Source organism: Gobio gobio, assembly GCF_949357685.1.
Source record: "Gobio gobio genome assembly, chromosome: 4".
Lineage (NCBI taxonomy): Eukaryota > Metazoa > Chordata > Actinopteri > Cypriniformes > Gobionidae > Gobio > Gobio gobio.
This window is the reverse complement of record NC_137100.1, coordinates 50110682-50125326: the sequence shown is the minus strand read 5'-3', so window position 1 is coordinate 50125326 and position 14645 is coordinate 50110682. Positions and strand designations below refer to the sequence as shown.

Here is a 14645-nt window from a genome sequence, read left to right as displayed (position 1 = left end):
CCTGTTGCGTCCTGTGGTCGTATTATTGTGTATGAATGTTGCTGAGTATATATTTTTCTTTCTGTTGATATTTTTGTTATGTTCTCTAAGAGAGCAGACTGAACACTGCTGTAGAGAGTTTCTCTTCTCCCCTGCTCCAGACTTGTCGGCTTGTAAATTGGGTGTAAAATTGTTGTGTTGACATTGGTGTTGACGTTGGTGTTGAATTTAATTGGCACACCTTGTGTGTTGAGTGTAGCCTGGTCTTACCAGACTCTCGTACATTTCATTTGTACATAGAGTCTGGGCACTCTCCATTGACAAGCGTTTACTTCCTTGAAGGCGGGAACTCTGCTGAAGTTTAAAACTATTGGATCTGCCAAGAGTCACTCTGGATCTGCCTAACCAATCGCTAACGTTTGGTCGTGACGTATGTCACGCGCCGTTCGCCTTTGATTCTCACATTAACTGTGCACACCACCTCAGTGTCAGTGATAAAAACCTTGTGCATTCGGATTGTGATTTATTCACGGTGGAGAGGAGAGTTTTGTGATCGGAACGCGCTGCTCTCGTGGTGCATATCTCGTGCAATCATAACATGATTGTATATGCTGTAAATAAAATGTCATATGCTTGGTATGATAAGAATAAATGCTGCATAAATAACAGCCCAATTCAAATGTTTACGTGCTTTTCTTTTATTTTTTGAGCGGTGATGAAATATTTTGCTCTTGTAAACACTTGCCAGCATTTAAAGAAATACAACTCTAGAAATGTATCCAAATTACAGCTCACGCAACCACACGGTGCTCTGCAGGGGTCTAAAAAGGATATAAACAGTGAATTTTAAAGTGATATATTCTTGAAAACTCAGAGATGTAGATTCAGAGAGCAATTACATTACCACACGACCTTGTTTTTTGTCAAAAGCATTAGGTCATTCGGCCGGGGATTTTTTCGCGGGTGGTGGGAGATGGACGGCTTCAGCCAACTCCTTCACCACTAACGGAGCGAGCTGGAAAATCAAACTTTTCCCGGGCCACAACATCATGGCCACCAATAAAACTCAGCAAAGATTGTTCTTGCTCCGTATAACAGAGTTCGTTTGTTCAGGGAAGAAGGAGGCGGGAACCGGCGAACGTTTAACAACTTTTTATCAAATAATAAACACAAAATGAAACACTCGCATCTTTCACCGCTGCCATTACTGAACTACAACTCAAACTAGCGCACGACATCAACGTCATCGCTCTCAGCCACTCGCTGTTCGCTGATTGGACCGATAAAAAATTGTTCGGGAGAAAACCTAAGCATATACAGCAGTCCCAGACGTAGTACTGAAGGAAAATGAAAATTGAGCGGAAGTACGTAGGAGGGCAGAGCCAGGCTATGTTGAGTGTGCTCTTATTGGAGAAACTGTTGTAGTCTTTTTGATTTCAGTCAATACTTTTCTTTCTTCATGGTTACATTATTTGATATTTAACAGGTATTGTTTCAAACTAATATCCAACCTTTTTGTTATGTGAAGCAGTAGGGAAAGGGTGCCACTTTTTCTTTATTGTAAAATGTTTATCCCTGTTTTGTTTAGTCAGGGAGTGGAGGGAAGGTTATGTTGTTTATTTCTTTTCTTTTACCTGTATAGGTAATTTAGTTCCCCTTACAAAAGTTAGGTAACCTTTTGTTTGTTGTTTTGGCTTGACCCTTTCCTGAAGATTTATTTGTTTCCAATTTACTTTTACCTGTAATAAAACCATTTTTATTTGCCTAAGCTATTGTGTTGACCCACATTTCTGGGGTAGAGGGTTTTACGTTTTACGTTTACCACATTACGTTTCTCTTTTATTTGATTTATTTGTTACCCTCTCCCAACCCTAGACTGGGACAGCTTGAGATTTGTGCAGATACTGTGGGATCATCTGGTTGGTTGAAAGGAAAGGTAGAGCTGTGTATCATCAGCATAGCAATGGTAAGAGAAACCATGTGCCTCTATGATGGGTCCCAGTGATGTAGTGTATATGGAGAAAAGGAGGGGTCCAAGAACTGAACACTGAGGAACCCCTGTGATCAGTTGATGTGCTTTGGATACCTCACCTCTCTAGGCAACCCTTAAAGACCTACCTGTGAGATAGGATTCCAACCAGTGGAATGGAATCCCTGTGATGCCCAGTGATGAGAGGGTGGACAGAAGTATCTGATGACTCAGTGTCAAAAGCAGCAGAGAGGAGGACGAGAACTAGAGGACAAGAACTGATGATTTGGAATCAGGTTTTGCAGTCCGCAGGGCTTCAGTGACCGACAGTAATGCAGTCTTGGTTAAATGGCCATTCTTGAAACCAGATTGGTTGATGTCCAGTTGGTTATTCTGTGAGAGAAAAGATGATACCTGGTTGAAAACATCTTGTTCAAGTGTTTTCTCTATGAATGGTAGGAGAGAGACAAGTCTGTAACTGTCTACAAGTGACATGTTTAAATGTGGGTTTTTAAGCAGTAGGGTTACCTGAGCCTGCTTGAATGCGGTAGGGAAAATTCCAGTACAGAGAGATGAGTTGATGTATGTGAGTGCTGGTAAAAGTTTAGGAGAGATGGCTTGTAGAAGCTGTGGGGGGATGGGATCTAGAGGGCAGGTAGCAGGATGACTGGAGAGGACAAGTTTACATACTTCAGCCTCATCGAGGAAAGAGAAGGAGGAGAGAAGATTTCTGGCTGTGGATTCGGTTGGTCTGCTAAGAAGTGACTGATGATGGTTGTGTCAGGACTCCTGGGTGATCGTGTGTGTGTGAATGTATTTTCTTACCTGTTGGTGGTGGTTCCTCACGGGTTCACTGGCTCCTCCCACTCGTTTTGCTAATTGTTCACTTGTCGTGTCTCATCAGTTATTCTCTTTTTATAGCACGTTGTCCTGTCTCTCGTCGCGTGCTCATTGTCTTGGTTGGTCTCAGTCACTCTGTCAGTCCAATCGGAGGTTCTTGTTTCTTTTTCTCTCTTCAGCGATTCTCAGGTTGGGTCGCAAGCATCTGGAGGCTTGTCAATGCCCGGAATTCACACGCCTGTGGATGTACGAGAACTGTCCTCGAGAGAACTCTGCCCTGCCTTTCCGGTGTGACTGGTGCGCTTCGTTTTTAGGCGAGATCCAGTCTCATCCAGGTTCCGACGAACTGCTTTCTCTGCCGGGCGCTGTTTCGCTTTCTGTCCAGTGCTTGGGTCTTTTCGTCAGTCTTCTGTCGTGTGAGGATTTCTCTCCGGTTACCCACCAGAGTGGATTACGTTGATGGACGCCGCGTGTGGTCTCTCTTCAGTGGACTGTGACCTTTTCTAGAGCTCTCTTTATCCTTCTAATAAACATTGTGAACTTGCATTTGACTCTGAGATTCATTGTGACAGATTGTTGTTTTGTCAGTGAATAAATTAGCAAAATCATCAGCAATTAAAGAGGTAGTGGGTGGTGGCGGAGGGGGACAGAGGAGAGAGTTGAATGTTTTGAAAATATGTGTGTTGATCTTGTTGTAGAAATATGAAGATTTAGCAGCATGAACTTCAGAAAAGGATGTGAGCAGAGACTGATACATACTCAGGTCAGATGGTTAATTTTCTCTCTCTTTTTTTTAGAGAGAAGATACTTTCTCCTGGCAACCCTTCCAAACATGCCATACTTGTCCTGTCTTTTTCTAATTGCATGAACGTTAACATTTAACATGTTAACTGAGGCCTGTAGAGTTTGAGGTGTAGGTTTTGGATGTTTTGCGATTTCTTTGAGCATTGCAAGGTCTGACCTTGGGTTGAATTTGCTGGGACGTCCACTCCTGGGAAGATTGTCAACTGTCTTGAATGTTTTCCACTGAATAATCTTCCTCACTGTAGAATGAGGGACTTCAAATTGTTTGTAAATGGCTGTATAATCCTTCCCAAATTGATGGCAGCAACAATTGCTTCTTTAAGATCATAGCTGATGTCTTTCCTCCTTGGCATGTCTTTCCTCCTGATCAGCAAACTGCCAAAACTTCTGCTTTTATAGAGCTGGGGTCTCAATTATAACCGTTGCGTATGCACAAAAAAGGCCCTGAAAGAGGCGTACGCTACTTCTGACGCATAAGTTGTGATTTATAAAAACAAACTTGACGGGAAAATTTGCGCACCTGCACCCAAACTCTAACCCATGCATACAAACTCTTTTACTAGAGTGAGAAAAGTAATGAAGTAAGAACAATTTAAAACTCTGTTTTCATTTTGATATACACATTTACATTAATGTTCCAGTTTCATTAATGGCCATATGCACTGAAATTACATAAAGTCATTACTCATAAAGTCATATAACAAAATTATATGAATTTAGATAGACATGTGGAGGTGCTACTGATCAGTTTTCCTGTGACACGCTGTTTGAATGACAGCAAGGATTAAATATAGGTTAATTCCAATAATTCCTCTTTAAACTAAACTGCAGATCTCATGTTATGACAAAATATGTTTTAGCGAGAACGATGATCAGTGATGCACACTTACAGTGGGTACGGAAAGTATTCAGACCCCCTTAAATGTTTCACTCTTTGTTATATTGCAACCATTTGCTCAAATAATTTAAGTTCATTTTTTTCTCATTAATGTACACAGCACCCCATATTGACAGAAAAACACAGAATTGTTGACATTTTTGCAGATTTATTAAAAAAGAAAAACTGAAATATCACATGGTCCTAAGTATTCAGACCCTTTGCTCAGTATTTAGTAGAAGCACCATTTTGATCTAATACAGCCATGAGTCTTTTTGGGAAAGATGCAACAAGTTTTTCACACCTGGATTTGGGGATCCTCTGCCATTCCTCCTTGCTGATCCTCTCCAGTTCTGTCAGGTTGGATGGTAAACGTTGGTGGACAGCCATTTTCAGGTCTCTCCAGAGATGCTCAATTGGGTTTAAGTCAGGGCTCTGGCTGGGCCATTCAAGAACAGTCACGGAGTTGTTGTGAAGCCACTCCTTCGTTATTTTAGCTGTGTGCTTAGGGTCATTGTCTTGTTGGAAGGTGAACCTTCCAGTCTGAGGTCTTGAGCACTCTGGAGAAGGTTTTCGGCCAGGATATCCCTGTATTTGGCCACATTCATATTTCCCTCGATTGCAACCAGTCGTCCTGTCCCTGCAGCTGAAAAACACCCCCACAGCATGATGCTGCCACCACCATGCTTCACTGTTGGGACTGTATTGGACAGGTGATGAGCAGTGCCTGGTTTTCTCCACACATACCGCTTAGAATTAAGGCCAGAGAATCTTATTTCTCACCATCTTGGAGTCCTTCAGGTGTTTTTTTTTAGCAAACTCCATGTGGGCTTTCATGTGTCTTGCACTGAGGAAAGGCTTCTGTCTGGCCACTCTGCTATAAAGCCCCGACTGGTTGAGAGCTGCAGTGATGGTTGACTTTCTACAACTTTATCCCGTCTCCCGACTGCATCTCTGGAGCTCAGCCAAAGGTTCTTCTTTACCTCTCTCACCAAGGCTCTTCTCCCCTGAAAGCTCAGTTTGGCCGGACGGCCAGCTCTAGGAAGGGTTCTGGTCGTCCCAAACGCCTTTCATTTAAGGATTATGGAGGCCACTGTGCTCTTAGGAACCTTAAGTGCAGCAGAAATGTTTTGGTAACCTTGGCCAGATCTGTGCCTTGCCACAATTCTGTCTCTGAGCTCTTCAGGCAGTTCCTTTGACCTCATGATTCTCATTTGCTCTGACATGCACTGTGAGCTGTAAGGTCTTATATAGACAGGTGTGTGGCTTTCCTAATCAAGTCCAATCAGTATAATCAAACACAGCTGGACTCAAATGAAGGTGCAGAACCATCTCAAGGATGATCAGAAGAAATGGACAGCACCTGAGTTAAATATATGAGTGTCACCATCCACGTGATACCATGCATGTTTAACACTGTCAAAGGTACAAGACATAGAAAAATATTAGAAACAGGCTATAAATGCCATTTGTGCCTTACACAGTACATTGCTGACATTCATCCAATATCTTTTTTATGTTTTAGAATAAATATATCAAAATATCCATAAAAACAAAATTGTATAAAATACTTCTCAGATATTTTTTTTAAAATAAAGTTTATTCATTAATTTCCACGGGCCAAATGTAATTTTAATTTGATATCGAAGTAAGTGTGCATCACTGATCATCGTTCTCATCGTTTTGCTTAAAGGTGTGCACATTTTCCCGTCAAATTTGTTTTTTATAGATCACAACCTTTGCGTGGGAACTGGCGTACGTAGCCTACGTTTCCAGCCCCGTTTTGTGCGTACGCACGCTTTATAAATGAGACCCCAGATGATTTTTTATTTTGTCCTTTCATTTCCACATTACTGTACCCTTACGAAACAAAAATATATTGCAGTATATTGGAAAATATCATATAATACATTAGGCGATATATTCCCATATATGGGATTTAATATTTATATTTTCCAATATATTGCTATATATCGAAAGCGGCAATCATTTGTATATTTTGCAATATACTGCAATATATTACATATATTGTATATATGTACCATCAATATATTAACAATATATTATAATATATTTCAAGTAATATATTGGTAAATATATTTTCCTTACGTAAGGGTACACATGATATGCTGCAAATCACAGGATAAAAAACCCACAATGCATTTATTTAATATCACAAAGAGAATGAAGTAACGACCTTCTTATTCTTCCTGTAATGTATAGTGTATTAAATACTATATATGGCAAAGTGAACAAATTATGTAGTAATAAAAGGAGTTTGACAGCACCTCACTATGCCCATAACATAAGGTTTTAACTTCCTCAAAAGGAAAAACATTTTTTTTCTTAAACTGATATAAATTGAATGCTATCCCATGAACACATTTGCAACACAAAATATGAAATTCTCTGAGGAGTGAATTTCGAGCGGGGACAAAGTTCCAGTTCACATATGCATGTTTAAGGGAATTAAAAGGATTTCTGTCTTTCATCCACTCAATAGCCTATGAAAGCTATATGTGAGTTCTGCATATAAATGTTTGGGATTATCCACATATATGGTTGCGCAATATTCACTTTTGGAATTGCCGGAATATGTGCTTTATAGGCTATAGTTTGATATGTGGTCTCTATAGAAGCTGATTAGAAGTGCCAATCAGATGACGCAAAACTTACGAGACAATTTTTCTATGCGCAGCTAAAATTGCTTTTCACGTCCTTATAGAGCTCGTAATTACAGCATGTAAGATTGGAATTTTCAGAGCGCTCCAACCTGTTCCACGTGACTGCTGTATGTGAGCTTTTATCTGTTTTAAAAATACAGATTTGTGAGCATTAGTGGAACTGAAGGTGTGAGAATAAACACGAAAGACCCGGCTAATTGTGGAACAGCTGTGTCGACATTAGAGCTTGTGCAGCCACTCTTGAGAATCTGCGTCGGCTTAAACAGCCGTCTGCTCTCGAATTGCTCTTGCGGTATATGTCACAGTCATGTGGCACCGTCTCAAGTCGGACAAGATTTGGTTTCACTTTATTTTGATGGTCCCTTTAACACATTCTGTTGACTATAAATAACATTGCACCTACATGTCTACTAATTCTCAGTAGAGTGTTAGTAGAGTATTAGTAGACTGGTACACTCTAAAACCGGATAAGTTGAGTTTACTTAAAAAATTTGAGGAAAGTGGTTGCCCTAAAAAATTTAAGTAATGATTACTTGATAAACTTGAGTTAAATTTATTTAAAGATATTAGTCGTTCTAATAACTATTTTAAGTTGAATAGACTAAATACTTTCATTTTAAGTAATACCGCTGTTTAATTACTTCACTTATCTTTTTAATTGCATTAAGTTGTTCTTACTTAAACCGTTTAAGTTTTGTCAACTTAATTCTATCTGGGATCTGAGGAAGTGTACTCCCAGAGTGCATTGTGGCATGAATAAATTAATTGCTTCGTTTTACTATTTTTGCCTTTATTTTACTATTTGTCTTTTGTCAGTATAACCCCAATAATGACATAAAAAATAGTTAAGGTCGTATTAATAATAAAAAATGAAAAAAAAAAAAAAAAAAATCCTTGTTACCATTGTTGTGTTTTGCATGCTGAATGTTGAAGTGTGTGTGTGACACACTCGAGCATGGTCAAATGATATTGTGACAAACATAGAGGGATTATATCAACTCAAATAAAAGGTTATGCCATACATATTAGCAAAAAAAATGTTAAAAGGTCATTATTTGACATGAAAAATAGTTATGTTCTATATCATTAATGGACAAATATTATATATATATATACATATATATATTACTTCCCTTGTTTTGAAATCAATTTCTTGTTGCATTGCTGCATTAATAGGAAGTTAATTACTATGAATGAAGTTCCAAGTGTCCAACCAAAGGGAACACTAATCACATTTATGGTGAGAAGAAGTGGAGGAAATGAGTGATAAGTCTAGAAAAAATTGCCCCGCCTCAAAAACACTTTGCCCGTCCGCCTGTCCACCCGCTTGTTTTTTTGCTTTGGCAAAATGGTACTCAAACCAGTCAAGTAATGTTTACTTGAGTTTTCTAAGTAACAAAGGCATAGCATGCAAATAGTTCAGATTACTTACTTGTTTTAAGTAAGGTCAACAAATTATTGGACATTAAGTAAAGTTTACTAAAAAAGTCTTAGTAAGAACAACTGTTGGATTTTACAGTGTAGGGTTTGGGTTAGAATAAGTTGACATGTACTTGCAAAGTTACTTATAGTCAGTAGAATGTCTGTTGGAGGACCATCACAATAAAGAGTTAGCAGACATTAAGCAGACAGTCTACTGATAATCTAATGAGAGTTAGTTGACATGTAGTTGCAAATTTACTTATAGTCAACATAATGTTCAAAAGGGACCATCAAAATAAAGTGTTACCAAAATTTCTAACCAGCATGCACTGCTTCAAGCAAGCTGCCAATTGGTCTGCGCAGAGCCCTTAGTGACTAAAACATTTGCCATTTTTTCATTAAAGCATTAAATTTATCTTGCAATTGGTGGTTAACTTTCAGTGTGAGGGCTTTTTTGAAGTGTTTCCCTAATTGAGTTTTTGGTCTACTCCCCACATTTGAACACTTTTTAAGGCATGGTGAGTTCCTAGCTTTTTTTTCCAGCCGTTGATAAGGTTGCAATAGATATGCATCATTCCCAGTCATCCCACGTGAACAGCTCCGAATAGAATGTCATGTATTGTCGTCTCGAGAACATAAAATCTGCAGGGCTGTGGCCCTCCGGGAATTGAGTTTGACACCCCTGTTGTAAATTAAATATTTGGCATTTTATGATGCTGTTGTATTAAAAAATAATTTAAATATAATTTAAAAATATTAATTTAAGATAATTAATCCTGATAATGTTATTATATATTATAGAGTATTTATATTTGAACTCCCCTCCATTGATTCTTGGCTATTTGCAGCACTGTTTGTACTGTAATTAACCAGCAAAAGCTACAACAGTGATACATACAAGTATAGAGAAAAGATGAAGAGAAAAAGGAGATATTATGAAGTACTTTGCAGAGAGAAAGCACAAGATTACAGGGAGCTGGAGAGGCCACATGAGGTTAGAGAGAAAAGAGACAACACTTTATGTTTTATGGTAAATTTCAAAGGGAAATGATAAACATCAAGCATACACTCTAAAAACGCCAATTAATAAAATGTTGGAAGAGCAAAAAAATATATGTTGAACTAATTTTCTTTCTTGTGCTTAGTTAAGAAGACATAGAGAAAAGATGAAGAGAAAAAGGAGATATTATGAAGTACTTTGCAGAGAGAAAGCACAAGATTACAGGGAGCTGGAGAGGCCACATGAGGAGAAAAGAGACAACACTTTATGTTTTATGGTAAATTTCAAAGGGAAATGATAAACATCAAGAATACACTCTAAAAACGCCAATTAATAAAATGTTGGAAGAGCAAAAAAATATATGTTGAACTGATTTTCTTTCTTGTGCTTAGTTAAGAAGACATATTGTATTAAGTCTGCAGAAATATATTTGAAAAACATTCAATTAATTGATATTTTCAAATCCAGTTAACATTTAGAATTGCAAATGTTGACTGGACTAAAAAAACGCAAATCCAGTCAATATTTTATAAAAGTAGGCTATTAAGGCCAACACAATATTTTACACACAATATTTTACTATGGAAAATATATTTTAGTTTGTGCTGTTGAAATGGGATGTTAGAAATATTTGATATTATATATTAAAACAACATTTGTGAAATTAGATGTATTTTTGATGTTTTGTTTATGATGGTAGGCTTATCTGCATTATGATGAGAAGATGGATAACACTTTACACTTCTATATACATATTTAATATAAATATATAGTTCATTAACATATGTAGTTAATTTTTTTATTTAATCTGCCTAATTTTAATGAATAAATACGTACAAGAGCTCATTTGACTTCTCTGAATTATCTGTATTGCTCGTTTGACTTCGCGGAAGGATCTGTATTGCTCGTTTGACTTCGCAGAAGGATTGTTACAGATCAAAGGACTTCGAGCAGTTCGCGGGTTTCTTTCACCAGGAGACAGCATATCAGCAGCATAATGTGTTGATAAAAGCGTAAACTATATTTAATGATATTTGTGTGGATATTTAACGTTAGAAGTGTTTTGTAAGTTATATATCCAAGGGAAATGGGGATATTTAAGTGATGTCTATGACAAGTTCACTCGTCACCGAATAAATGCTCATATAAAACTAACGTTAACGTTAATTATTTTATGTAAAAACGTACAAAGTTGAACATATTCGATGTTTTAGTATTTATCAGCGTTTTATGAGGTAACGTTAACGATATGTCCCATGTCAATGAGAGCGAACGTTATTTAAGCCGCGTTTCCACCAGCAGCCGCGCGCAGTCCTACATCACCGGACTAATTTTCCTAATCTTCCCGGTACTTTAGACCGCAGTGGAAACGCAGACAGTAGCAGGTCTGGGGGGGGGGAAGTTCCTGTAAAAAAAGTTACTGGTACAAATTGTTCCGGGTAATTTCGGTGGAAACACGGCTCAAGTCTCACCACCGAAAGTTCCCTAACTTTGAAAAAGTACTACCTCGGGAGCAGGGCCGTTCGGAGGGGGAAATATTTACCAGGAACTTAATTTAGACCCTGGTTCCTGTGGTCGAAACACACCGAGTGTTCCTAGTTCCTGGGGAAAGTTACTGCGGTGGAAACGCGGCTTTACGTTACGTTAACGTGGTCTTTAACCACGTTTAAGTAATACAACTTATGTTAGTGTTAAAAAACTGTAATACTATAATGTATTTTAGTCTTAATCTCAGCATGTTGTGTGCTATCAATTCTTCTTAAAGGGATCACATGGCGTTAAGACTTGTATTATTTACTTTTCACTTTAGATATAACCAACTGTGTTTATGTAAAACTTGCGTGTATTTGACAGTATTAGCATGAATGATAACTTTGTCCAGTAAACATACTGTACTTTTTAATTGACCTGACAACAGTACATTATTAATAAACATTTAGAACACAGAATTTCTCCCCCAGGGGATTCCGACTCCACCCGACCCCCACCATCCCAGCCAAAAGAGCCATGTGGGGCCCAAATGGGTTTGACCTGGGCTATCTAACTGGGACCCAGCCAGTTTTGCACCCAGTTTCCATGTAGGCCCCACATGGATTTGCCCAGATGAAATGAACACTGCTTAGTGTGCACACTACAGGCTGTTTAATGTAACACTTAATCAGTGTTGGAGGTAATGAGATAATTAAGTGATTGAATAATGATTTTGTATTAGTGAAGAACACCTGCTGTTAACAAGCATAATCACTGAAGGAAAGAGAAACACAAGAACTACTTCCAGCCACAGCCTTGGATGAAATCAACTGAAGATAAAATACATTACATCTCTCAAGATCTGATTAAACAACTCTACAAACAACATTAGCTTCACTTATTACTAACCAGACTGACTTTATTTCTGTCAGACATCTACAGAAGTTCGTATTAAGAATTAAGAAGAGGCTTAGATGTTGATTACCTATTTGAAAGTAATAGTTTGATTTGATGTTACCATTGTGGCGATCAGTGTGTGCTTTAGTCCGGCTCTTGACTTTTTAACATTAGTTTTTCTCTTGACAGCTGTGTCTGTTTGTTATGGCGAGAACAGCAAGAGAAAATATAATCAGATGCTGTAAGCTGATTGATGATAAAAATATAGTCATCATATATTGGCTTAACTCATTGATATTATGTGGGAGGTTTATATGGGTAGTATGTTATTAATTCTGTTTTATTGTTATGATTCTACATTTTGTAACTAGTTCCACAGCAATTTCTAGTAATGATTAAAACAATTTTAAAATGACGAAACCCCTAATTAAAACGTTTTAGTTGAATTAATTATGAAACAATTTGAATAAACGTACATTTTAATGTTGAAGTCAAGTTTAAGCCAACTAAAAAATATTAATTCAACTAACTTTAAAACTCATTGAGTAAACATACATTTTAATGTTGAAGTCAAGTTTGAGGCAATTAAAAATAATTAATTCAAGTAATTTTGAAACTAATTGAGTAAACGTACATTTTAATGTTGAAGTCAAGTTTGAGCCAATTAAAAATAATTAATTCAAGTAATTTTAAAACTAATTGAGTAAATGTACATTTTAAAGTTTAAGTCAAGTTTGAGCCAATTAAAAAATATTAATTCAGGTAACAATTTGTAGCATGAAATTGAGTGAACATAAAAAATCTGTGGAACTAGTTACTAAATAATAATTTGTTGAAAGCACTTGAAATTTTTTACAGTGTAGGGATCTTGCTGGCTCACTTCTGCTTTTAGGCCTGTATCAGGGGAGTGTTGCTTTCTGCCTTTTAGGATGTAAATAGTGTCTTCTGGTTTGGTCTGGTCTGTGGCATTTTGTTGTGTAGTGCATGATTATATTAGTTTTACCATTGTGCTGTTTACTAAATGGAATGTATAGGCATATGTACTCTATAGACATTTGTTTTGTTAAACAAAAAGATATGTAATATGAAGCATACACCTACATGGTCTATTATCAAGAATTGAAATGAGTCCCAAACCCAAGACTAGAAGCAACCCCTATCAAATAGGAACTGATCATTGTCATTGACTTATCAATCAGATACATCTGTCTGAAAATCTAGAAAATTTAAACTAAATCTAACATTTTCTTTCTCTTTCTCCCTGTCCTCCAAAACCAAAGCTCACCAGAAACAAAGGAGAGATGGTTACAAGCTCTTCAGTGGTAAGGAAAAAACAAATGACTCATGTCCATAACAGCATATGATGTATCAGAGTAGTTTCATTTCAGATCTGAGGTGTTCCTGCTGTGATATTGTTTCCATTTTTTTGAATGTTCCACAATGTTCTGTTTTTCTTGCTTTCCCATTTTTTGTTCTTTGTTTTTAATGTTTCATTCTTCAGGCACACCTGCAGAGCCAGGGAAAGAGTCTTGCCAAATGCCATTCTTCTCTATGTTCTGCTGATCTGCCATCACGATGACAACAGCTCAGCGGTACATGAACGCCTTTGGTTTAATTTGGACCAAGCCACTCCCAGCCCTCAGGGAACTAAATTCAAAAATCTCTGTTTATAAGTGAAGGTTATTTGCACTCTAGCCTGAAGCTTTTCCTTGTGAGCTGATGGTCAATGCTGTTGTCTGTTTACATGCTGTTGGCTGATAAGACCGTTGCTGTGGCAGTGGATGTGAGCACGACTGCAGAAAATGTGGTTCAGTACATCATGCAGCAGTGCAAACTACTGGTAAGTAGTCGGTAATAGCCTCTTGTTTTGAGTATGGTGTAATACAGAATTGTTTGAACGTTAGCTATTTACCCTCTTTAAAGCACAGTTGAGCACTAGGGAGTGGTCCAATGAGAGAGCCAAATGCACTTTCTTTGCACCCAATATAACCTTGTATTTTGGTGGATTTTTCGGAGGCAATGCGCTACTATAATGTTGTGTACATTGTTCTGTTGCTCTCTGATGACCAGTAACTCGATATTATGCCAAGTTTGTCCACTGGCATTTCCTGTGTTTGATAACAGCCACTTCCTTTTTCCTGTTTCTTTCTAAAACATAATGACCACTTCCTGTGTGCAGGGTGAAGTCTTGGACTACCAGCTGTGTGTGAACTATGAAAAAGAAGAGGAAACATACCCCCTTATTGGTGATGAGACACACACACAACAAATGAACATACTTTTTTAAAAACAAATGTGAACACATTGCAATGTCAAAGGGCCAAACTAATTTTCCCTCATGCTTGGCCAATTTTAATTTGTTTCCAAATGCTGGCATCATGCATAATACTCTTTTGAAGTCAAAAATAATGTCATGCCTCTTTAATATCGGAGAAAACTGCAGCGAGCAAATGGGATTTACAAATACATTAAAAAGATATAAGTAGGGAATATTATTCAAACAACAATATTGCGAAAAGAAAATGGGAAACCTGCTCTTGGGTGGATAACTGAATAGCTCTTGAATAACTAAACATTACCAACATCACCAAGTTCAGCCTAAAAAACGGAATAGTTCATTTTAATTACAAGGCAAACTAACCATGAAATTAATGTATCATCAGGGATGGGCAAAATACATCATTGAAATGAATCCCTTTCAGT

At 37.6% G+C, this 14645-nt stretch overlaps 1 protein-coding gene across 1 annotated transcript in view; it reads left to right on the top strand.

Annotated features, from left to right (window-relative positions):
• The window catches only part of arhgap20b (Rho GTPase activating protein 20b), a 72153-nt gene that overhangs the window by 13326 nt on the left and 44182 nt on the right, over positions 1-14645 (top strand). Inside the window, exons 6-9 of the mRNA XM_079813742.1 lie at positions 13223-13264; positions 13444-13534; positions 13705-13782; positions 14122-14188. Coding sequence (XP_079669868.1) covers positions 13223-13264; positions 13444-13534; positions 13705-13782; positions 14122-14188 — 278 coding nt within the window. The remainder of the gene's footprint in view (positions 1-13222; positions 13265-13443; positions 13535-13704; positions 13783-14121; positions 14189-14645) is intronic.